At 39.9% G+C, this 26,969-nt stretch overlaps 1 protein-coding gene across 1 annotated transcript in view; it reads right to left on the bottom strand.

The window, feature by feature from the left end:
- CCDC6 (coiled-coil domain containing 6) overlaps positions 1 to 26,969 on the bottom strand; it is a 114,831-nt gene that overhangs the window by 12,590 nt on the left and 75,272 nt on the right. The window contains exons 4-7 of the mRNA XM_002756339.6: positions 12,264 to 12,367; positions 10,292 to 10,452; positions 4,058 to 4,214; positions 1,560 to 1,660 (exon numbers count right to left, since the gene is read on the bottom strand). Of these exons, the coding sequence (XP_002756385.1) occupies positions 1,560 to 1,660; positions 4,058 to 4,214; positions 10,292 to 10,452; positions 12,264 to 12,367 (523 nt within the window). The remainder of the gene's footprint in view (positions 1 to 1,559; positions 1,661 to 4,057; positions 4,215 to 10,291; positions 10,453 to 12,263; positions 12,368 to 26,969) is intronic.

The raw sequence follows: 26,969 nt of genomic DNA, 5'->3' as shown, positions 1-26,969 counted from the left end.
CCCTCCACTTGATGGAGGTCCTACTATAGGAACAGGTACCGTGAAAGTAAAAATTATGTAAATAGAGTAAGATCTTCCTCAAGAATCTTTGTAAAATAGAAGTAATATTCCTAACCAAGGCCTGACATTTGCTCTTTTTCTTTTCTCCATGATTGCAACAATCTTTTTAATCAATCAGAAATTATATGCTTCTAAGGCTTTGGGTTTAAATAAATCAAACAGGGTATTAAATTATATTTAATATGAATCAGCATCACTATCAAAAATAATAAAATAATCCTCCATTTTACTTCTTCCTGACTCACGACTTCCTTTTACATCAATACATCAGAAGGCAAAAAAGGCCTTTATCATGGTAAAGAAACCCAAGCGCTATTTTGGGAAAATTGAGAGGCAGAGAAGCTTCTAAAGAGAGATTTAATGGCACTAGAGGGTGGAAGAAACAGGTTTGGGAACATCCTTTTGGCAAGAACAACTTGTGACGATCCTGCCATTGATCTTTGATAGCAAGTCCTTCTGCTTGGCAATCAGCATCTTTACCCCTGTCCGATACCAGAGAGCATGCTGGCCCATTGGTACAAAGGTGGCCACCCTTTGTGCTAGACTTTGTCTTTTGATTGCTTCGTCTTTAAAGAAAAAAAAAAAGTTATCAGCAGCACAGTGCTGTAAACTTTTGTTATCCTGATGCAAAGCTGTTTTACTTTATAAAAACTTCATGCTGCCATCCTTCAAAGCAGTCACCTCATTCTATTCTATTGCAAAACTCTGCCTCTATCACCCTCCCCTCCACACTTTTCTCCCAACTCAGTTGAAAATCTGTTTACCAGCAAGCGCAGAAAATTAGTCTCAACATTTTGATCCCAAGATGCAATACTTTGGCCTGTCACCTTTTCTCTCCTCCCTCTGCTCCACTGGCCACCCACTCCACCCTCTGCTTCATCTTTCTTTCTCACTGGATCAGTTACTTGACCTCCTGGCCTGAGAGTCCCACATCGTGCTGGTACTGAGCCACAGAGTTCAGGAAAGAATTTTTGGGGTCAGATGGAGACAAGCAAGCCTTTGAGGAAAAGGCTGTGAGGGCAAAGCCAGAAGCAGACTGCCTGACAGTAGTTCCTTCCCTCTTCTGCGGCCTGCCTACTAGGGCCAGGTCCCACTCACCAATCACAGGAGATATCAGGAGGCAGCTCATGTTAGAAAGAACACACAAGGCTTTGGAAACAGGCATGCCCTGCCTTGCCACTTCCTGGCTGTGTAACCAGTAGTTACAGACCCTCTGAATTGCTGCTTCCTTACTTTGACATGGGGAAAATGATGCCTACGTTAATTATTCTGAGGATAAAAATGAGATTAATGTATGTGGAATATGGCAAAAGAACCCATAAAAGGTGTGCTAGGATGCATCTTAGAAATCTACCTAAGGCTTTTTTGTCTACCCATCATTACTTAAAATCATAGTCAAAGATATTCTTTTTTTCAAAAAGGTGAAGGCACCATAATCAGGGATGCCTATTCAATGTACCAGGAATCAATCACTGAAATAGCCAAAGACATATGCTCACCAGGTGATATAGGCCTGCTTGAACTTGGAGAAGGCGTGTAAGGGATCGGGCTGGACACAGTGCGAGGTCTTAATCCTTGTGCAGACATCTCATTAAAATACCTAAGAGGAGAGAGGAGGAAGTGATGGAACCACCTGCATTAAAATAGTTATTAAGAGAGTTTTTAGGAGAAAATATTTGGGGTTCACATCTTGAGATCAAAATTCTGAATGTTTAGAGTGATGTTATAGTTAGAAACATTTATAAAATGTACTCCCGAGTCACACCGCTCTGCTGTTTGACAAACCTCACTCCAAGGATCACCAGCTGAAAAATCTAGGATGTTTAGCTCAGGATGGAGGTCAGGTGAAAGAGCTGCAGCATATCACAGAGAGGACCAGTTTTTTCTCCATCACACAACAGCTATGCTGAAATACACCTCCACTGTTCCAAGAGTTACTAAGATACTCACATGTCAGTGTCTACATTTAAATTGTTATTTGAAACTCAAAACCAAGCAAGCCCTCTGAGATTTATGTCATCAAATTAAAGCCTACAGATACTCATTCCTGTGAACAGAGTATCCACTGTTTACAAGCAAGCCCTGCTTAACAGATAGTCACACACTAGGATTTAATAAGACCTGAGCACTGAACACCTACAGCAGGTCACGCTTGGCCACACCATGCTGAGTCTGCCTTTTTCCTGGATTCAGAAGTCACATCAGACCTGAAAGTGCTGAAGTGTGATCATCAGGAACATCAGCTTACACTCTGTGAAATGAGCAGGGAGTGCTGACTAGGAGAAATTTCTGCTTGAGAGACTTCCTGATAAACCATCCTGCACAAGCGACCCACCCTAGTGGCACCAGGTGGAACTTCTTGTACTCTACACATCCACTAGCGGACTAAGAGGTGTCTGTGGTCTTTTAAGTGCTGGGCTATTTTCTTTCTCCCAAATGTAGTATCATTGTTCCTAGTAGGGAAAGTATTGGGCAGCTGTGCTCTATCTGGGATAATCTGACTTCCAAAAGGTAGGGCAAACGTTCTGAAATGAATACCGGTTCTGGAAAAAACTACTTACCTGGCAAGCTAAACTTGCTTCAGTATTGACACTGCAGTCAGAAGACATATTTCCTTAGGGTGTATCTTACCCCAAATTGGGTCCCTGATGCTAGATATGGTCTGCATCTTATGGTATTTAATAAAGTAGCTAATAAGCTATTTAGAATTCTAGCTGATAGTGTTAGTCAAATGGTTCTTAAGAGATATAGATTTTAGAAAGAATAGGAAACTGTAGTTTTATAAGAAGGTTTTGAGAAGGAATAATCTTTATTATTTTCAAATGAAGAAGCATAAACATGCATATTTAAAATAGGATAATCTGTTACTGCTGTTCATTTTTTCTTATTATAAAAATATAGACTTTCATTATAACCTTAAATTTTTCTTTAAACAGCAATGCCACTGTCCATAGCAAACTGATCAACAGCATTGTTAGTCCTCCCGATCTATTCCATCATAGAAACAGAGTACGGATGTGCTAACACGCCTACATGTTTCAGACAGCACATGTTGGCATTAACAGACAGTGCTACTAGTCACAGCCATGAGTAGCCCTGGTTTCAGACACTGAATGCCCAGTCCTGCTGAAGGGACCCCCAAGAATATCCAATCTCACCTCTCACACTGAGATATGGCCCATGTAAAGCCAGGGCATCCCTGATCCAGAATGGAGAATTTCCTTGCATAAACGATCTGGTTCAGAGAAAGGTTAATTCTCTAACTGCTGGGTTTCTCTGCTGACTGAACAATTTTTTCCATTTATATTTGTTTGTTATCTTACAACCACTTAATTCCCAAATTTAGATAGGAGGACAATGGAGATATGGATGAGGCACAAATACCTGAGACCATTTTCACTAGTTAGCCAAAGGATGGATCACTCACAGTGGGGCCATGCGGGGATTCATTGCTTAGGTTTGAACAGATGAATGCAATACATTTGTTTTATTTTTTAAAGTGGCTATAAAAAGGCTCAAAAGTTATCAAGTGTGTTAAGCCAAGACCCTGTGGGATTTCAACAACTTCCACCTGTGTCCCTGCTGATTCTTTTCAACCTATGCATGCATTGTTTTCATCGAGCTGCACTATAGCTTGCTTATCGTTACACAGTACAGGAATTAATATGTCCCCATGCTTTAAACAGATAGACCTCTGTATTAAACTAATTCAACAACAAATGTAAACTCTGCTGCTTCTCTAAAATAATCCTGTCTCCATTTCTCTCCCCAACAAATAATTTTAGAGGGGCATTTTTTTCCCATCTTTTTGTGATTAAGGAAAATGTTCAATCTTTATCCCATTCTCAGCATCTTTTATTAGTACAATAAATAAATATTTAAGCCATCCCCTTATACACTTAACAGGATGCCAAAGAAAAGCCCTTTGGAACCTGGGTTTTTCTTTTTTAAAAACAAACAAAGAAACAAAAACAAGGCTCATAGGACATGCACACACCTTTCGTCATCCATTTCTAAGCTGGACTCACTCTCGGAGAGCTGTCGACAGAGGGCTTCTCTTCTCTCCATCTCCCTCTGTAGCTTTCTCTGCAGCCTCAAGTTCTCTTCCCTCATGTGACGTTCTTCCTCCAGATACTGTGCCATTTTCTCTGAATCTGAAAAGTCAGAGTTTTCAATTAAACCACGTTTCATGCAATCACATCCAAATCTAAAAAAAAGGAGACTTCAGTTTAGCCCCTATCCCATAGACAGAGGGAACTGTTACAAGATAGTCTTTCTGGCCAGGTATGGTAGCCACACTTGTAATCATAAGACTTTGGGAGGCTGAGGAGGGCAGAGCACCTGAGGTCAGGAGTTCAAGACCAGCCTGGCCCACATGGTGAAACTCTGTCTCTACTAAAAATACAAAAATTAGTCAGGTATGGTGGCTGACACCTGTAATCCCAGCTATTTGGGGGGGCTGAGGCAGAAGAATTGCTTGAACTCAGGAGGTGGAGGTGGCAGTGAGCTGAGACTAAGCCATTGTACTTCAGCCTGGGTGACAGAGCAAGACTCTGTCTCAAAAAAAACACACAAAAAAGATGATCTTTCTCATTTTCCTGCACATAGATGAGATCTGGATTTAAAGTTCATCTCAAGTATAACAGTTTTCCGATGCTTTCCTTTTAGAAAAAAAAATATAAAAGGCATTGTTGGCAGGTTAGGCATCTTCACTCCCACTCACTTGCATTCTAAAGTGCCTTAAGTACAAGAGGAAATGGAATTGTCGCTGAGTCCTGAAGTAGCCACTACCACAGCTCTTCTCTACATTGCCAGAGCTGGGAGAGGAGGGAGGCCAAGATTCCACCCACCAGCTCTTGTATAGATACCAATTTGGCTGCCTCTCAATTCCAGACACAGTGAGCCATCTAGGGGAACCTGTGACACTTGTTGGCATGCCTGCTGTGCACAGTGGTGGAGGCACACCAAGAACCACTGTACTTAAGAACACATGTGATAACAGTTGACATTCTTTTCATGAGAATAGACACTGACACAGTAAATCAGAAAACTTTAGATTAATATTTCAAAGTCTAATTTGTGGTATGTGTGTGGCTGTCTGTTACCCTGACTCATGCACATGCCACGACAGACGGCAGGTGAAGACCTGTATATAGCTGGCACCCCTTGGAATGGCATCTCGCTTATGACAAATGCCTCTGCTCAGGAGCTGTTCCACAAATCCAGGTCTCTGCTACAGCAGCCGTCTCCCAGGACAGAGCTGACCAGCCCTGGGGCTCGATGTTGGACCCCGGCTGAGCCACTTGGACACCCTCCCCCAGGAATCTGAAATGGGGAACTGACATCTTTATGGGGATCCAGGGTCTCCTTCAGCTAAGTTCCCTGGAGCCATCACAACTTTTGTACTTCTGAGATTATTCTTCACAGGATTCTGTGGCATACTCCACCCTTCCAAAAAAAGAAAAACACGTCTTCCTTTCTCTTTTGGCAACCGTCCCACTGCCCCCATTCCTTTCTGGTTTACCTCACACAGAATCTGCTACCAAGAAACTAGAATTATCTAATACAAAATGTGTGTCTACCCATCTTCTTGCTTCACTCCTTTCCCTTGTCTTTGTGAATGAACTTGGGAAAAGCAAAATATCTATATACTTATCTTATCTGAAAAGCAGCTACAAATTCAGAGTGGCCATGAGCACATCTAAGAGAGTTTCCTGTAGGCTGTTGTTCCATATTGTCAGTTCAGTCCAAATTTAGGGAAGAAAGAAGGAGCTGAATGCCACACTGAGCATTTTTCTACCACAGATTGACCCTACTTCAACTCTCAATTCCCATCAAATTAGTTTCAGTTTTAAGTAACTCTACAAAGGTCTGGCATTTTAGCCAATGAAGACTTCTGATAAGTATTCAATGATTTCCAAGACAGCATCATTACAGAATATATAAAAGCTCTTGAATATCCTTATTTTAGAAATTCAAATAAAAATACCAAATTATTAAACACTATTACGTGCACTAAACACTAAATCCCTTGGCTGTTTCAGCATAGCTGGAAACCCCACGGTCTAATCCAGACTCAAAAATCTCTTTAATTGAAGGCATGCTGGGAAAATATTTACAAAGTACACTTTTAATATAAACGATTTAAACTATTTCATCCCAAATACGCAAGCATGCAGAATTTTTCACTTAGCTCGACAGGAAACAAAAGATTGGCCCCTTGGAGTATTTGCTGTTTCTAGATTAGAAGGGTGACTATCAGAGCAAGCTGACTTTCTTTTCCATAATAGGAATCTTATAATGCCTTTTACAGGAAGGGTGCTAGAGACTGCCATGGAATCCTTTGCAGAATTAAAGATTAGTGAGGCTCCAAGAAGAGTAACTTCAGAGGAAACACTGTCTTTCAAAGAAAGTGGCAATCCTTTAGCATCAGGGAACTCAGCAGGGGGAATCCTTAAACAATATATCCATAAATAGGGATGTCAACTGAAGTGATGGGCTGGAAGACTGCCTGGCAGTTCAGCAACTGACCTAGAAGACAGGCACAGAGAAGGCACCAGGTCCAGCACCTCTTGGTGCCACAGACTCACACACAGAAGGCTGTTGGCAGAGCATTTCTCGGCTGCCCCCTGCTGGCACACCGCCTCACCTGACCGGATCTGTTCCTATGAGTCGTCGTCCTCCTTCTACACAGAACTCCCTAGTACTCAGGGGCCACAGTTTGTATCTCCCCTGGTCTACAGCCATTTCCCAGTGTAGTAAGCCCTCACTTAATATCATCCATAGATCCTTGGAAACTGTGACTTTAAGTGAAACAATGTATGTATGCCATAAGAACTTAACTCTTGTAAGCCTACAGTAAAATTGGCTTGGTTATGCAGTAAGTTGTTCTCCTAAAGCTTGCAAGAACTTAAGAATCATGTGAAGTAAGGACTTATTGTATTTAGTCAAAGATGGTGTGAACTGAGGATGACTTCCACAGATTCCAAAGAGGTGGCTCCCAAATGATCCAAAGGTCTGCATGGCTTGTGTTCCCTTTCAAATACATGGTTAGAAAATACCAATGCCTAGACCATACCCCAAGCCAATTAAGTCAGAATCCCAAGAATGAGTCCTAGCCACTGATCTATTAAATGCTGGCCAGGAGATTCCACTGTTCAAATATTGCTGAGAACTGTTGAGAGAGAGGTTCAAGTTCAGATGCAGTCAGGCTTGGAGGGTGAGGAGCCACCTCGCACAGCTGAATCCAAAAGAGGCCCACGTCATCTAACCTAAGGAGAATGCAAGGAATGGAGGATGAAAAGTCATTAAAACACCCTTTAGGCCCAATCCAACCACTGCAAGCAGCTAAGTGCCACTTGCTGCTTCTTTAGCTCAGCTTTCTCTGTCCTACAAAATCCGAAATAGCACATACAAATGCCTGTTAGTATCTGCAGTCTCTTCAGAGACCTAATAGTGCAGTATGGATAGAGTAGTAAGAATGAATTCTCCCCATATGCCTTCTAAATTTTTGCTAGGGTCACAACGAAGCATTATAAATGAGAAAGAAAATCACAAACTGACAGCCCTGGAAAGAGCTCAGGAAGGTGCTAAAAGGTGTTTGTGCACCCACGTGGTAAAAACTCATAAAACATCTTATTAAATATTTGAGAACATTATCTCAGTGACTTTCACCAAACACACATAGTAATTATCAACCTGAGGTCTATATCAGGATTACTTAATTTTTTCTTTGAGATGGAGTTTCGCTTTTGTTACCCAGGCTGAAGTGCAATGGCGCGATCTCAGCTCACCGCAACCTCTGTCTCCTGGGTTCAAGCAATTCTCCTGCCTCAGCCTCCCGAGTAGCTGGGACTACAGGTGTGCACCACCACGCCCAACTAATTTTTGTACTTTTAGTAGAGACGGGGTTTCACCATGTTGAACAGGATGGTCTTGATCTCTTGACCTCGTGATCCACCCATCTTGGCCTCCCAAAGTAGGATTACTTAATTTTTAAAAAAATATACTCCTTTTTTACTCCTTGGAGTAAGTCCAGAAATCTGTATAGGGCTAGAATCGTGATTCCCTAAAGATGCCCACATGCTAATCCCCAAAACCTATAAACGCTACTAACCTCAATTGACAGAAGGGCCTTTGCAGATGTGATTAAGGGCCTTGAGATGGGTAGATTATCCTAGATTATCAGAATGGGCCCAACGTAATCACGAGGACCCTAATAAAGGGAGGCAGGGGAATCAGAATGAAAAGAAGATGCAACAACAGAGGCAGAGGTGGAGTGGTACAACTGCAAGGAAGGGGCCATAAGCCAGGGAATGCAGGCAGCCTCTAGAGCTGGAAAAGGTGAGGAAACAGGCTCCCCACAAACCTCCAGAAGAATGGCAGCCCTGATGACACCCTGATTTTAGCCTAGTGAGTCCCATCTTAGAGCTGTAAAATGTTAAGTGTGTATTGTTTTGAGCCTCTAGTTTTGTGGTATTTGTAATAGTAGAAATAGAAAAGTAATACATCATGTTTCTCACAGGCTCCAGGGATGATGCTGATGCACCATCCTAGATGCTCCATAGCACAAGAATTTGTAAGGAACTTCAGAGAAGAAAACAAAGGTAAGAACCACTGAACTTTTAAAAATGCACATTCCATGTGGCCCCACAAATCCACTTCCTGGAATCTATCCTGAAGGTGTTCTTACACAGGTATCAAAGCCCAGAAACCTGTGTATAGAGACGTTCATTGAGGTGGTAGCATAGCAACCAAAAAGGGTCCACTGGTATAGGACTAAATTATGGCATATCCATACAATCAATTAAATTGCTGCCTTTAAATAAGGGATGAAGGCAGCTCTGTACATAACAGCAGGGGGAAAAACTACAATGCATTGTAAGCGAAAAGAGAAAGGTGTAAAAAAGTGTTCATTGTGTTACTACAGTTGTCCCTCAGAATCCCTGACCCACAAGTATACCAATATGTGTGCATACTCTGGTCCTGCAGTCAGCCCTGAGGAACCCATAGATAGGAAAAGTCAGCCTTCCACATCTACATGTTTGACATCCCATGAAGACTGTATTATCCACCCACCTTTGGTTTTGGATGCAGAACCTGCAGATAAGAAGGGACAACTGTACGTATTGGAAAAAAAATCCGGCCGGGCACGGTGGCTCATGCCTGTAATCCCAGAACTTTGGGAGGCTGTGGGAAGGTCATGAGGTCAGGAGTTCGAGGCCAGCCTGGCCAACATGGTGAAACCCCAGCTCTACTAAAAATACTAAAATTAGCTGAGTGTGGTGCGCACCTGTAATCCCAACTACTAGGGAGGCTAAGGCAGGAGAATCACTTGAACCCAGGAGGTGGAGGTTGCAATGAGCTGAGATCGCACCATTGCACTCTAGCCTGGGCAACAGAGCCAGGTTCCATCTCAAAAAAAAAAAAAAAAGAGAAAAGAAAAGAAATCTACAGTATAAGCAAACTAGCACAGTTCAAACCCATGTTGTTCAAGGGTAAACTGTATTTGTATAAATAAGTTTATATACAAATATATCTGGAAAAATACAGTACAAATGTATAATTGTGGGAGCAGGGTAGCTAGAGACTAGGAAAAAGACAAAGACCTATTTTTTTCACTGCAAACCTTTCACTGAATTATCTGTTCAGAAAAATAAATTGGAACAGCCGAACAAGCAAATAGGAGGGACTCAAGAAAATACACAGCGACCTAGCAGGTATTCAGAACTCTAGTCCTTTGATTTTTCAACTTAACATCTTGGCTTATTCCAAAATACTGAGTATAAATTTCAAAAGCATTTACTCCTCAAATACCATGAACAAATGTCAGCTAAGGTTGAATGTAGCAGTAAGGAAGGTAAACACTACTCTCTGCCTTAATATTTTGAAAGCGCTTTGAGGTCTGCTGCAATATTTTTGTTAGCACAATCCTAGATATAAACATGGGAGAGAAGATTAAAAATGTTACCTGTGATCTTGGATGCTCCTGAAATTACTTGAATTATTTTCTGGAAGTATTCTAAATGGTTTTGTTCTCCCCTACTATAACACTCAAAAAAAAAAAAAAAAAGAATCCATTCCAGGATGATAAACTTAAGTAAACATGCATCAGTGATATATGAATTTAATGACTGCAAATTCAGTGGTAATTCAATATTGGTATCAGCCTGCATTTGGTAAGGTTATTAACTCTAGGGTTACAAAACCAGTGAAACCAGAGGCTACGTACGCTGTAACTGAGCAGCTCTCAGTTGCTTCTTCAGTCGTTCCACTTCATTCTTTAAAAATCTGATGTGACGCATCATATTTTCTGGAGAATCAATCTCCATGGAGATATCTCTAGGCGATGGTGGAGCAGAGACGGGCTGGTCTAATTTTTCCTGCAGGATTCTTTATTGAAAAGAAAAATTCCAACAATGACAAACAGTTTGCCTTAGAAAGACAAAACAACATACTAGCTAGCAGGTTTGTTTTGAAAGCAAGCTCCTATTTACTGCCAGAATTCACAGGGTTGCTTAATTTCTCTGCCCATTTTACATCAAACTTCTGGTTACTCTTACCTGGTATTGCAGGTCAAAAGACAGAGCTGACTCTACTCTCCTTTTTTCCTTTAAATGACTACTGGTAATTAAAAAATACCGAACAGTCTTTATTTAACACCTGGATCTGATAATTATGCCTGGAATACAGTATGTACTCAGAATATCTGCTGACTCAATGTTCAACTTTTTGGGTTTACTGTATGATGATGCTGAGGGAATTCAACCTTCTTATAGCTTTTGATTAAAGCTTCTAAGCTATTATGAACCTCCTTGGAGGGTAAAGTCACACAGACACTCAACTTCTAAAATTCCCTCCTGCAAAACCTGTTGTAAGGGCAAGGCAAACTAGACTAGGGGCCCTTTGCTTTTGGCCACAGCAGAGGTAAGAAGTTAAAAACAAAACCAAAATGATCAGGTTAATAATTGGTAGTGCCACCTTCTTTACCAATTATTTTTATGTTCAAGAATATAAAATGCAGACATTCAATAGCTTTGACCAGAAAATGAAAAATTCCATATTGTTCAACCCAATAATTTAGTACAAACACATGTAAAACCTCCAACTATTTTCTACGAAGTCTTCCTTTGGCAACAGATCTCTAGATCCCTTTCCATTGCTGCTGGGGTTTTTGTCTTGTTTTGTTGTTAACTTTGTACCTTTGAGTTTGTCCAAGAGCAAACTGAGTTCCTCCATCCCGGTCTACCCTTGAGAAAACTAGTGTGTTAAATATTATAATGGTCCCTGCATTTATTACATAAAATATTCACTTTTCTTAAACCTATGCAGTATGCCTATATTTTGCAAGTGTAGACATGAACTCAAAACAATTTACAAAAATGCATCCAAACCAACAACTTAAAGCAGAAGGACTCTGGGTAGCAAACAAAAGATCTTGGTGAAATGAATTAATGACCATTTTTAAGAAACTCATTTTTTACACCCATACACACATTCCACATACAGAATCTTCTTCCCATTCTCACAAGCCCTGCCTGACACACTGCCTAAGTACTCAGTGCTTGAAAATAAAGGCCTATCTTGCCCAAAGGGTTTAAGAAATGTTTGCTGTTGAGTGACATTCCACTTCCAAGTATATATATTTTATACAAAGAATCCTAGCCTTAAGTATGTAAAGGTATTTCTTTACAATAGGTTTTAAAACAATTTTACTATTAAAACCTCAGCCTTCCTAATGAAGCAAATTTTAGAGATGTATAAACAATAGTACATCATATACCCTATGTACTTTAGAATAAAACTGAAGAAGAAAAAAAAATAAAGAAAAAAACGTTAAGGCTGGGGAGGGAAGAAACAAAATTAAAAAAATATGTAAGAAAACAATTGAAGAAACCAGTTCAATAAGGTGGAAAGTTGAAATTGCAGTCATCCTTGAAAATAATTTAAAGGTGAACAATAGCACCATGACCACACCAAAGGAAAAGAAATTCTACAGGGACAATGTGATAGCAAAGAATAAAGAGGTGTCCAACATGGGACTAGTTCCAAGGCTTTCAACATTTAATTTTCCCTTTGGCAGATTAAAATGATGCAAATCACCAAAGGAATTAAAGTGTCTGCTGCTATCTCTCAGTAACACCCACAACAGCACTCTAGACACACACACACAAACCCTATATTGAACAGCAAACTAAACAAACCGCTTTTCAGCTTCAAGCTTATCCATCCTTTTCCAGAGGCGATTGACTAGTGCTTCTTGTTCTTGTTCTAATGTATTTTCAAGGTCAATCTTCTCCCGTCTCAACTAAAGGAAGAAAAAAAGTATTAGCAAAATGTCAGGCCACTTATACTTTGTTAACACATTTTTTGATTGAACAATTAGGACCCCTTTTGTTGGGGAAAACTGCAAACATACGGCCAATTTTCTGGCATAAACATATTAAGTATATCTAGTTCTTAAACTTTAACTGAAAAAAAACTAGACAGATTCATTCTTGGATGTTAATGCTTAATTGTTGTCTGGTCCATGAACTGCATTCCTTGCTTCAGCATTTACTCATGGCATGTGGAAAGTCTTCCTTAGAGAGGTCTTTAGGGGAGTTTAGGGTACTAGTCATATCAGGACTCTTCCGGGCTTGAACCTTACAGTTCTGAGCTTACAGTTACTCTTCCGGGCTTTTCCCATACAGTAAGTCAGAAGGGTTGTATGACCATTCATATAAATAACTCAACAACAGCTCCCGAACAACTCTACATACTGGCTAATGGAGGTAAAGAAACATGTACTAAGATATAAAAACATATACAAAACATGATAAACACCAAATCCACAATAGTGATTACTCTAAGGATTTATGGAAGGAAGAAAATTTGATTTGGGGGAGGCTTTGCAGTTGGAGAGGGAACCCCAATAGTGTTCTGTTCATAAAATGAAGCAAACATGGTAAAATTCAATTAATCTATATTGAGCAATACATAATAAATACTGAGAACAATGATTAAATAATGTGGGGGGTGGGTGGGCATAGCAGTGAACCAAGGAGTCAGGAATTTCTGCCCTCATGGATCTTCCTTTTAGTGAGGGTCAAGATAGTAAATGAAACTATTATATACTTGTAAAATAGTATGAAACAGATATGCAGAAAAAGAGGGTTGGTATGAGAGATTCAAAGTGCAATAACAGGTTTCATAGCAATGAGTAGAGGACATGTGTTCTATCATTCTCTGTACTTGACATATTAATTAATTTTAAAAGGAAAAAAATTTTCTCAATGCAAAGAGTCTTTCTACTGCCTCCATGTTACTTCTTCAACCAGTGCCAATTCGCCCTTTCAATGGTTGAGTCAACAAATGATTCTTGATTGCACAGCTAAAAAAGATGTTAATAGATTTCACATTTCCTTAGTGGGTCACAGAGGCAAGCTCCTCATTGATCAAAGACCCCTGTGTATACAGTAAGGCAGAACAAAAAGCATGAATAAAATGTAGTCTTTTAAAGCAATCAAACATCAGAAAATAATATCCAAAGTGTGGTTTTATTTTTACAGCCAAATGACATTCCTCTTTCTGAAACTGCTTTCTTGGTGACTTAGTCTTAAGAAGCACCAATCTCAAACCCTGGAGATGATTAGTACAACCACCAGCACCCAAGGTCTTTAAGGAGCTCACAGAGAGCAAAAGACTTGCCCGTATTCACAAAGGAGCACAAGACAGCCACGTGAAGGTGAGCAGCTACTTGTTTCACATCTGAGCCAGAATGAATATGCATAAAGTCAGCTGCCTTAGAATCTGCACAATCAAGACCTGGGAGGAAATGATACAAGGATAATGATACCATCTTCTAAGTTTAGAAAAAAAAGGAGGTGTCAAACAGATGGGAAAAACACTCTTATATGATGACAGAGCTCTAGGCTTTTCTTTTCTCCTCTCCAAGCCATAAAAATAGCTGTAGAAACAACTGGCCATTTGAATAAAATATTTCCTACAAACTTAGGTACAGTCACAAAACAGCAGCCAATACACTGGGGAGAGACTCCTATAATTACACTTCTCTCTTATGATCATAGATTTTGAGCCAAATGTGTGGGTTCAAATCCAAGCTCCATCAATCACTAGTTAGAAAATGTGGAGAAAATTACCAGATATAATTTTATCATTTGCAAAATCAGGAAAAAAATGCCTGGCTCATTGAATTACAGTGAGCATTGCATTTGTACACTTATGTAAACCATTGATAACTAATTGGCACTTAGAAAGCACTCAACACTTTTTGGCTATGATAATCACCATACCTGGATATCCATTCTATTTCTGTTCCAGCCCTCTAGAATATAAGTCCCATAAGGGACTTGTCCTGTCTGCTTCATTCATTGGTGTATCCTCAGTATCTAGAATAACATCTGGCACCTCATAGGCCATCAATATATATTAGAGTATATATTACAGGGATTATTTGACAAGTGAATAAGCCATGATTACATAGCAAACTGGAAACAGAGCTTCAAAATATGTTGTTTTTGGATGGCAGAATGCAATTCTGAAGAAAAGTTCAAGGGCAAAAAGGGGGAGGTGCAGGGTGTCAATATAAGTCAGATATATTGTGCCACAAAGCTGGGACCCCACTAACGTGCAAATGCTCCTCAGAATGTTAAACAGTTCATACCTGCGGCAACAATGAGAAATCCTGGAACTCTCATAGGACTCCTATTAAACTTTGCGATTCTCTGTATTAATGATACTTTTTGGCCAAGCTTTGAATTGCAATCAACAGTCATTTCATTTTTCTTTTCTTTTCTTGAGACAAAGTCTTGGTCTGTTGTCCAGGCTGGAATGCAGTGGCACGATCGTGGATCATTGCAGCCTTAACCTCCTGGGCTCAGGTAATCTTCCTGCCTCAGCCTCCCAAGTAGGTAAGACTACAGGCACATGCCACCACACCTGGCTAATTTTTTATTTTTTGTAGGATTAATTCTTGCTATGTTGCCCAGGCTGGTCTTGAACTCCTGGTCTTAAGCAATCTCTGCCTATGCCTTCCAAGTGCTGAGATTACAGATGTGAACCACTGCCCCAGCCTCTGAATTATGTTTACTTAAACAAATAACTATGAGACATTTTTACCTTTAAGGATTCCATTCCAGTCTTTAAAAGTATCATAGGAGGTAGTTAGTTGATAAACAAGAAAAAAAGTTCAAGCAGGCATCACTATGCAGTATGATATCTAGTGGAGAAACTCATGTTCCATTACTTTTAGAGTAAATACACATAATACTAACTGTCGGAAGTAGAAAAGCTCCTTTTTAAAGTTTCCTTTCTTCTTAAAAAATAAGTGTGCTAATGACTTTGTTAAGCCCTATCCTATGTAGCTGTTAGACATGTCATGCTTGCTTCCAGGCACGTAGTACACTCTATGTCCTTGTACTTTAACCAACATATCTGTGCTGGATGTGCTCACAGGCATGTCCCAGCTCTCCACTGATTTTACCTGTTTAGAAAAGTTTTCAGATGTTAGCCAATAAGGTTTTACTTTAGATTGTGAGGGCTGGCTCCAGCCAACGGAAATCAGACACAGCAGTAAGGATGACCTCAAATGTGTAAGGAATAAATTTGTTTGTTTTCTTTTATTCATTGTACTCTCATGGCAAGATGGCTAGTGAGAGTACTCTTCTTGCAGATCAGGAAGTAAAAATTGCTTTGCTGAAAGACCCTTTGTCTCAATGCTGATTTTATTTTGCGGCACTGAGCAGCTATTTCCAACACTAATCAAGAATTCTGAGAAGCAAAACCAAGACAAAGCTGTCTTTACCCATAAGTAACTAATGAGGTATATGTCTCTGAGCAGGTCACTCGCCTGCTGCAGACCCAATGCCCTAATCTAGGAAATGAGAAGTCTGGCCTGGATGACACCTGCAGTCCCTTTCTGGCCTACCCATTCTGTCATTCCCTTCCCAATTTCAAGACAGAAGCTGTCTTCAGTTGGAGCTAGTTCCATCACACATATTTAGAGCTAGAAGCAGCAAGGCAAATCATCCTTTTAAAGCTGAGGAAACCACTAGCCTGGAAGATGACATGACTCAGGCAGTGATATCACCAAGATAGGAATGGTTATTGGTCACTATGGCAGCTAAAATTGCTGGGTCCTGTTCAACCAGCAAGTACAGAGAAATTGAAGGAAACATGGATTTAGGGCAAATCATGCTGTGGTTTGTGGGCCTATCTCCTTTGCCAACAATACTTGGAAGTAGCAGAGTTGGGGGTAGCTGATGCCAGGAAAATATGGACAGTTTAGGGAGTTCATGAGCGATTTTGGAAACAGATGAGATCAGGAAACATGGGTTGGGCTCCTTCATGGCAATTGTTGGTAGACTTACCAGCTATCAACCTACTGCCCACCTCAGCAAACCTGGGCACCCTGGGTGTGAAACTTGGGTTTGCCATCCCAATTTGCTCTACTAATTTATTTCCATGATGCGGGCAACACAGGAGGCCCCAGCTCAGCAGTGTGGATTCTCAAGCACAGTAGGTCCTTGAATGTTCAATGTCCCCTTATTATAATGTTGATGAGGAAAAGGTAGATTCCCAGTGGGGCCTCTATGTAGAGTTCACATGTTCTCCCCATGTCTGTGTGGGTTTTCTCCAGTTACTCGAGTTTACTTTCATATCCCAAAGAAGTGCAATCAGAGTGTCTACATGGTCCCTCTGGAGTGAGTGCCAGTGTGTGTATGAGTATGTCCTGCAATGGGTTGATGCCCTGGCCAGGGTTGGGTCCTGCTTTGTGCCCTGAGCTGCCAAGACAGGCTCCAGCCACCCTTGATCTGAACTGGAATAAGCACATTAGAAAATCAATGAGTACAAATTATGGTACAATACAAATTCATAAAGAATATGCTAATCATACAAATGCATGACAATCAATGATACAGTATCCAAGTGTTCAGCGAACCACTGTAATTGTTACAATTTGCTTTTGAACTGTGGGTTGGGAGGACATACTCCTTACAATTTTTACTTTGCAAACATTTATCCCTTGATTTTACACATGACTACTATGACCATCACTCACTGATTCACTAAATATGGGGTAATCATCTGGTTTTCATTAATCTTTCTTCAATACATGCCTAGCTCACATTTGTTTCAATGTTTAATATCAGAAATATGTCGGGTCTTTATACAAAGTTTGATAATATTTTTGTGATCAGAAGTATGTCATAGGAACATAACCTTTGTTTATATCAGTTAACTTCTGGTAAAACTGATTTTCATGTATGTTGTTTCACTTAAAGTCACTTTCCAAGAACTATACTGACAGCATTAAGTGAGGACTTACTCTACTGCATTACACAGGCTGGCAGTGCTATAGGACCCTATATTATCTTTAGCCTTGTAAAGAACAAGGCCTCTTGTTTTTTCAGTTTTAAATATCTCAATTTTTCAGCACTGCTGAGGAGCACTGGCTGACATTGAAGAGCAGAGAAATTAGAGGAAATCATATTGAGTCCCTTGGTTAACTTCCCCTTAAGTTCTTTATCTGTTTGTCCACCACTTCCCACCCACTTATAATTCCAAATCCTATATAGTTAGAGCCAAAGTGAACATATCAGTTTTGCCAATTAAATCAGATTTTTCAATGCTTACACTGTACTGGTCATTGCACAATCTCATAATATATATTAAGTTTCCAGGGTAATAAGTTGGACATTCTTGCTTCAGATGTAAAAAGTTGAGTGAGGCAGTGCTTTCAATATGCTGGTCTCTATCTGTAATACTCTCCCTTCCACCTACTTTCTAGTAATATCTGATCACTTTTAAAAAGAATTGGTGTTCATACAATATGTACCACACTCATTCATTGCCAAACATCTAATTCTCAGGCTAACCCAAACCCCTTACTGTGATTATTCCATAAGCACCCAGCACCAAGGGATAGAGCTGATTTATTCATTGGAGCTGAATATTCATTGGAAAGCCTGCTTTGTAATTAAGTCAGTTCAATGAACTGCCAAATTCTTTACTCCTCTTGAGTAGCTCTACTTTTCAATGCAGGTTAATTAATGTCAGACCAGGGGTTCTTATTATGGTCCTAAAATAAATTTAGAACTTCTTCAGTGGATATACTTAATATATAAAAATGCATCTGGCTTATTTGAATTCACAGCCGGTCTTACCTATGTCACTAGACAGATCCTAACCCCCGACCCAAAGAAGCAGAAAGGGAGTAGGGCAGCTGAGAGATGGCTCCCAATGCTACCACAGTTCTTTCTTACTATTGCATTTTTCCATATTAAGAGGACTACGATGCTGGGGTGGGCATAAAGAATCTTTGACAAAAAAGCCGGGCGAGAACTCTAGCTAAATATTATACTCAGTTATAGGATTTATGAAAGGTTTTAGTGAACCTTTTCAATCTGCTTTGAAAGGTTTTAGTCTAAGTACCGTGTTATCATAATTACTATGGGAAAATCTGTTTTGAAACCCAAACATCTGATTTATAAAACAAATTTTGGAAAGCAGTCCATTATACCTAAGACATGTACTAATCCAGGCATAATAAAGAGAAGGGAAAGCCTATGAAATAAAGTCTATCATGTAAACAGAACACAAAGTTTGCCAGGCACTTAAAAGCCTGGGAAACACATGAGATCCTGTCTCTATAAAAAAATAATGAGCCAGGTGCAGTACCATGCACTTCCCGTCCCAGTTACTCAAGAGGCTGAAGCAGGAGGATCTCTTGAGCCCAGAAGTTTGAGGCTGCAGTGAGCTATGATTGTGCCACTGCTCTCCAGTCTAGGTGGCAGAGCAAGACCCTGTCTCCAAAAAAGGAAAAAAGATAGCAGAATACTTTAAGACCCACATTAACCAAACACTTAAATTGGCCCAATTTTTTTTTTTAAAGTAAGAGACAAGTCATAAGCAAACACCAGAGTGTGCTGGGGATTAACACAACTTCCCAAAGCCTTCCAGATTAGGTTCTGTCTAAAGGTGAAGTCTAAAGGCCATTAATAGCTTAGCCCCATCTCCTATCACTTTACTATGTGATATTATAGATGTCCAAGTGTTCAAAGTGCTGACTTGGGGTACGTAGTATCACCTGGGAAAATTTAAGTACAATATTAAAAAAATAAATAAAAGTAAAAAAAAATGGTTACAGTTTTGCTTCTACCTCAAAAGCAGAGACAATAAAAGATCCTATCTCATTCCATCCTATTTTCCAATACATCTGAGTTAATCCACATTGTGCCTCTATATTGGAAAGAAGTGACTAACAGGATTCATGAGGGGGCTATTAAAAATGTATCATGAGCATCTGACATGAAAATAGCTGAAAACAATTCACAATGGTCCTCGGCAAAGCCTTCACAAAGTAAAGCAATGGACACAAGTAAGGTAAAACAAGCAATGCTTGTGTCTGCTCTCTGTTCAGGTGACCAGTGGAATTTTGCTCCGTTCCGGCATCCTCCTAAGGTGGAAGATATCTGACCCTTGCATTCTGGAAAACTGTCTTTAAAAAAAAAAAAAAAAAGACAGGCCGGGTGTGGTGGCTCACACCTGTAATCCCAGCACTCTGGGAGGCTGAGGCCGGCGGATCACCTGAGGTCAGGAGTTCAAGACCAGCCTGACCAACATGGTGAAACCCTGTCTTTAAAAAAAATAAATAAATAAAATTTATTAAAAAAAAGAAAAAGACAAGTAATGGATCTGTGTTACAGATAAATTAACACAGGTGTCCATAGACCACAGAGTTCTCCCCAGGTGTCTATTTGATTAATCAAGCTGTGATTGCTTTCAGAATTTTAAGAACAAGTTCTAGGTCATCAGTGCGGTTCATAGAATGCTGAGAACAGAAAGAGCTGATGGAAGTCTGCCAGTGAGAAGCAAGAAAAAGGGGCAAGAATGGTGGTCACCTCCTAGACTAGAAGATCAAAGTTATAATTGAAAAGAAACTTACCAACATACATCTAAAGTACAGGAAAAAGGAAAAATATGCAAAAAAAAAATCAAAAAGAACTATACAGCAAGATAAATATGGTCCTTTGGGTGAAAGTTAGGCTGTTGAAATTTATCTTCTTACTTTTTCCTGCTCTGCCCAATTTCTTAGTGAACATCTGCTCTTTTTATAATAGAAAAAACCTAGATATCTTATCTTAAAACACTGAGTTTCCTAGTGTAACTGAAGTAACAGTATATCCAAAAACAACAATCCATTAATGCGGTATTATCTGACATATTTAAAATACAGAATGAACCAATCAGCTTTCAGAAAAATAAATGACAGTGAAAGCTCAGTTATTTGGAGGAGAGACTTTTCCAGATAGCTCAGAGTTAACCTTCTTTAATATGGCTTACTTCTTTTTTCTTCTAAAAAATTATGTACCTATAAGAACTAGATTTGTTCTTTGAAACTGATATAATTTCAGGACAATATTAATATGCCATTACTAACATGAAAATGACACCATTTCATAACTTTTCAATGATGAGAAATAACTTTTAAAATAGACACACATTTAATTAATCAGATTAATACAGTTTCTGGACTTAACATTTTCATCACTTTGACATAAATGTAATATTACAGAAATTTGCATACTAGGTTCACTGCTCGAGGGGATTCTTATAACAGACAATTGCCATTGAGAGAAAGCAAGTTTCAGAGTGCTGGGTATATATTCTTTTACTATACCAAGAGTTCAGTGGAGAGGTCCTTAGGAAAGAAACGACATCTGTAACTGTTGCAAATCTAGACTATCAGATCAGTGGCCATCAGACTATTACCTAAAATAATAGGCAGTTCCTGCCATCAGACTATTACCTAAAATAAGCATCTTGCTGGGTGTGGTGCTGCATGCCTATAATCCCAGCTACTTAGGACGCTCATGCAGAAGGACTGCTTGAACCCAGGAGCTTGAGACTACCCTGGGCAACACGGTGACAGGGGAAGGGGGGAAAAGAAATTCTAGGCAGAAAAGGGCAGGTCCCTGGCAGAACCCCATAAGCCAAAAACCCTGAAACCACAGTCCAAAGTGAAAACTTATATCCGTTTTTCCACTCCAATGTTGCCTTTTCCTAAACCACCCATGGTCCTGCCCCACGCCAGCCCACCCCTATGCTTATAAAGAAAAAAAAACCCCAGACTTAGCTAGTAGACGTGACTACAGCTGGACGTTGGAGAGAAATGTCGACTTTGGAGAGACAGTTTACTGCCATAACTTTGGAGAAGAATCCAGGCAGACTTCAGGGGAAGATTACCTACCTGTTCCATTCCCTTTTCAGCTCCCATTCCCGCTAAGAGCCATGTTCACTGGCAATAAACTCCCCGCCATTTACCATCCTTCAATTCGTTCATGCAACCTCACTTTTTCTAGGTGCCAGACAAGGCTTGGTAGCTATGAGTGCAGATACAAAAGGCTGTTACACTGGCCTTCTGCCCTTGCTGGTGGAGGGCAGCTGCCTCATGCAAAAAGGCAAAGGGCCCACTAAACTGTTAACACTTAAGCCATCCATGGACAGCAGAACTAAAAGAGTACTGTAACACACCCTCTGGGGCTTCGGGAGTTACAGGCACCTCCACCTAGATGCTGCTGCGGGGCCTGCACAGAGCTCATTCCTGCCAGTCTAAGCAGCTGGCCAGTTCCAGCACCTGCTCACTCCAGGTCCCATACTCATTCATTACATGCTCCCTCCTGCAAGGGGCCGAGAGTGGTGGGCTAAGTAAACAAGGCACCCGTCACAAGTCTGCGAAGAGGTCAGGGAAATATCCTGCTTCAATACCAAGACTTCGTTCCTCCCGTCCAAAATATTATTAAAAGTTAAAATAAGTGTCTTTAAGAAAACAACAGGGCAACTTCTCTTGCCCTAATGTGATTTATACAAAATGGAAGTTTCAGACAAACTTCTCTTGCCGTAATGTGATTTATACAAAATGGAAGTTTTGGATAAAGAACAAACTTGATGTTCTTTATCCAAAATGGAAGTTCCCTGGATAAAGAAATCATTCTTGCTTGTCATTACCACATTGATCCCACTTCCTTACATAGGGAGGATAAGTTTATTTAGCCATTCATTCATTTGCTGTGTATTTAGCTAGGGAGACCACCTTTCTTTTTTTTTTTTTTTTGAAAAGAGAGACGGAAAGAAAAAAAAAAAGGAGTGAAGGAGAGGAAGAAAAAGAGGGAGAGAGAACGGGAATGTCGCTTTATTCTAAAAATGGGTATTGAAAACCTCTTTTATACCAATAATTGTGCTTAATAATGGCCGATCAATATTTCATTTAAACCTGTGAGTAGGTGTGATGTGGTACTGATAAGAGTGTATATTTTATGTATTTAAAGTGGAGAGTTCTATAAATGTTTATTAAGTTTACTTGTTCCGGATCTGAGTTCAAGTCCTGGATATGCTTATTAATTTTCTGTCTCATTGATCTATCTAATACCGATGTTGAAGTCTCCCACTATTATTGTGTAGGAGTCTAGGGAGTCTAAGTCTCTTTATAGGTCTTACGTATCTGGGTGTTAGGATCGTTAGCTCTTATTGTTGCATTGATCCTTTTACCACTATGTCTTTGTTGCTTTGAAATCTATTTTATCAGAGGTGAGAATTGCAACCCCTGCTTTTTATTTATTTATTTATTTTTGCTCTCCATTTGGTTGGTAAATCTTTCTCCATCCCTTTGTTTTGAGTCTTTGTGTATCCTTGCATGTGAAATGGATCTGGATGTAGCATGGAGAATACCTTTCTAAACCATCAACCAAATTCTTGTTTTGATCATAAAGAAACAGACCTGCGCATTTCACAGTTACAACAGGGAAGTCTCAGTATAGTATCTCTGGGTTTGACTGCTCTACTGTAGCACACCTGTGCCCTTCAATTTAACATGCAAGGTCTTTGTCCCCAGTGTGTGACCAGAAAATGCACATCATTTGATCCTGACGAGCTGCCTCTCCTTTTACACAGGAAATACATTGAGATTTCCCCTCCTATCATGTAATATCACCGGTGCAAACTGACCTACATGTGGCATCTGATGCTTCAAAATAGTCTTACAAGATGAAACACAGTGAGTTTTCTATTTAATTGAAGTTAAGTCTAAGGAATTCTGGGGAATATTTTTCCTTTTTCATATCCTATAGAGAGCCTTATCTGTCCCTTGACAGAGCTCAGAGTCTACTTTCACAGGTCTGGAGTTGGCATCCCTTAGATGGCTTCATCACATCCCAACAAATGGATTCCAAAACAAATCAACTGAACAGAGAGCCTCCTGAAGCTTCTTTTGAGTATTGTGTATCGACCCTAGTTTTCTCAATTACAAGGCACAAAATCCCACTTATTTTTCAGTTATTATCTGAGGTTTCTTCCCCACCTCTCTCGGACAAGCAGTAGATGAGATGAATGTACCCAAGCTTCTCAGGCAACTGAAACATCAACGTAGACTTGCTATAATCAAATTCCCACCAAGCCGATTTCAGGACTTAATATGATTATGTCTCCAATACAGCTTATCTAAATGTGCAGATGTAAGTTATGATGTTTTATTTTTTAAAAAGCAGGGTAGCCAATTTTAAATCCACTTAAAAAGAGAGAAAGAGAAAAAGGAAGAGGAGGAGAAGATGAAGAAAAAACATCAATAGCTGTTTTTCTAGGGGAATTGCAATCTAGGTCATGTTTTTTCGTTTTTGTACTTGTTTTCCAAACTGTCTTGAAAGAACAACGGATCACTTTTACAATGCAAATGTTTGATTTAAAAAAGATTCCAAGACTTCCATAATTTGAAATTCATATTAATAACTAAACTACAAAGTATGCATGGTAGTCACTAAATTTCATTTCTTTAATGCAAGTGAACCCTCAAGCAACATGGTTTTTCTTTGTGTTTTTAAAATGGCACAGAAAAATCAGTAGGTGCTCTACTCAGCACAATTTCAATGGATTCCTCTAACTGTCAGAATCTGCAAGGGCAGCTTTTAACATGAATGGAATTCTAAAATACCTGTGAATTTAAGAAACACCATTGATATGGTTTGGCTGTGTCCCCATCCAAATCTCATCTTGAATTGTACTACCATAATTCCCACATGCTGTGGGAGTGACTAGATGGGAAATAATTGAATTATAGAAGCAGTTTCCCCCATACTATTCTCATGGTAGTGAATAAGTCTCATGAGATCTGATGGTTTTATCAGGGGTTTCTGTTTTTGCATCTTTCTCATTCTCTCTTTGCCTCTGCCATCCATGTAAGATGTGACTTGCTCCTCCTTGCCTTCCACCATGATTGTGAGGCTTCCCCAGACACGTAGAACTAGTCCAACTAAATCTCTTTCTTTTGTAAATTGCCCAGTCTTGGGTATATCTTTATCAGCAGTGTGAAAAAGGACTAATACAACCATGTTCTACAACAGCTAATAAAACCAAATCACCCAAGGATGCAAACCTGAACATGAGCCACTGGCCATTCAGTTCACTCATAAATCACAAAGACACACAGATTATCAGTAAAATTCACTAGAGTTAGTTGCTGTAGCTACTAGTAGCATCAGAATTGTATGGGGACTGGCTATGATACCAGTTTGGGCATATTTTTTGAAATGAATTACTTTCTAGACCAGCAAGGCAGAAAGGCCATCTTATATCCTTAGCGCTACTGTTAACTGTTTTTAATAAGTTAGGAGCAACTATTCTAAGAACTGGAAATGTGAAAGTTTTCTTTCCTTCCCGAAAGATCTTAAAATATACTAGATATTTCCCTGTTTCATTAAGACAATGAAGAAAAATAACATTTTGTCCTGAGGATTCAAATTCATAATTCTAAACCCTGGCCTCTGTGATTTGCTGTAGCTGTAGATGGTGAGGGGCACTGAGCTGAGTGAGGGTCATTCCCTGTGATGCCCCTGGAAGCTGGGGTCCCATCCAAGCCTCTTTAAGTCACCCAATGTCATCTAGTGGCTGAAGGCAGCCACTGAGCACAGTTAGCACTGAGGCTTGCACAAGCCTTGGTAGAGCTATGTGGCTTCCTTCCATCTGGCATTCACTGGAAAGTTAAGCTTAAGTCCTCAAGTATACCATACAGCAGATACCAAAACCTCCTCTTACTCCATGACCCTGAAGTAGAGTAGGGGCAGTCAACTTCACATCTTCACAGCTCTTTTTCTGTTCTTGGCAGTTTTATGTAGTACCTGAAAGCACTTTTTGCTACCTATTTTCTCTTTTCATTTCTGCCTCCTCTCCCACCTCTGCTTCTCTGCAACATAGCTGAACATAAACCCAATTAGCCAGTGTGTATCTTTTCTTCTGCATCAATCTCAGAGCAGCTGCAGGCATTCTCTACTGGCTAGGGGGCTGTTGTGCTATGGTAGTAGCACCACTACTCTCCTCCATCACATTACTCTACCCAGTGCATCCCTCAGAACTGGCCTCCCTAGAGCAGGATCCTCAAAGGCCAGGGACCTCCTGTCATCTTTCTTAGAAGAGTTTGTGACACACAGCAGGCAATATAATACAGGTATATTGGATTAATGCAGGATGCATGCCATACGATGGCATCAACAGCAGCATGGGCAAAAAAGAAAGTTAAAGGGACCAGATCACAAATGACACATGAGCATAAATATGCCCATAACTCAAGAGACAGATAACCAGTTCAAGGAAGGTAGTGAGACATTTGAGGCTTAAATAATATACACACTTATCTTCCTGGAAAACAGGTAGGACAAATTAGCTGACTAAAATTATTTATAGTCAAACAAAATACATTTAATTATCCTGGTCATACCCAAAGCAGAGTGGGGGAAATTTTTATGACAATGTTAAATTTTTCCACTTTAATTAAAACACAGTCTTCATATGCTGGATCTAAGGCTTCCTTCTAGAATGGGCTTTGCAATACATGTATTTTATTGTGGAAATCTATTTCTTTACCATCAAGAATTAAAATAAGTCTAAAAGGCCACTAAGTTATTAAACTGGATAGAGAATGCATGCTTCAGACTTCATTTTAAATGGGTTCAGTTACTAAAGTCTGCAAAAGGTCTTAAGATAGGGAGGCAGGACTTCCTCCCGGGGACTGTAGGATGAGACTGCCCTTCTTTCTGACACTTAGCCACCACCTCCCCCTTGTGGCCATAGCTAAATCCTCTGGGTCACAGCCCTAGTTTCAGTCTCCTTTAGGAGTCTGTGAAAAATACCAGAGAGAAGCTATAATATTTAAAATACTGACAATCATCATTGTGAAAGGCATGCCCAGGCAAAGCTCTTCTAATACCAATTTCTGTAAGAACTTCACATGGTCACTTTGTTAACTCTTGATTAACAAGTAAATACTTGGTATGTCATGGACTTAAACACAAATCTTCAAAGCTTAACTTGAACAAAACTGGAGCTGCTGACTATCCTGGGAATTAAACAGGTGAAGCTCTGAACAGAATGGTAAACCTAGTACCATTTCCTGCTTTGCTACAGGTAAATACAAGAATAACAGAAATAACTAAAGTCAGTCTTAAGACAAACCCTAACTTCCCTTCAAACCTTGCAGCACCATCGCTGTGTCATTCTTAGGTAAAATATTCAAACTAGAGCAGTCCTGAGAGTGATTGATGGAATGAGTTAACATGGAGTAAGGTGCACAGGGAGAATCCTGCATGTGAGATAAATCAGACAACTTTAATGAGGCTTACCCTAATCAGGGCAATCAGGATCTAAAATACAAACAGCTGGAAGATCTTAATCTGCATTTTACATGGAAACTCAGGTAGCAGTACACTAGTCAGCCTCTTATACTTAGGGAAACTAAAATTTCAGGACACTAGCATTGGAAAAGGCATTGAGGAACACCAAGGCTAGCGATAATATAGTCTGACACACCTGAATGGAGTGACAATAGCTGCCCAGAGTTCTGTGCAATAAATGGGTACACAGAC

Source organism: Callithrix jacchus, chromosome 12 (genome assembly GCF_049354715.1).
Source record: "Callithrix jacchus isolate 240 chromosome 12, calJac240_pri, whole genome shotgun sequence".
Taxonomy (NCBI): Eukaryota; Metazoa; Chordata; class Mammalia; order Primates; family Cebidae; genus Callithrix; species Callithrix jacchus.
The sequence above is the reverse complement of the archived record's forward strand: the minus strand, read 5'-3'. Positions and strand labels throughout refer to the sequence as shown.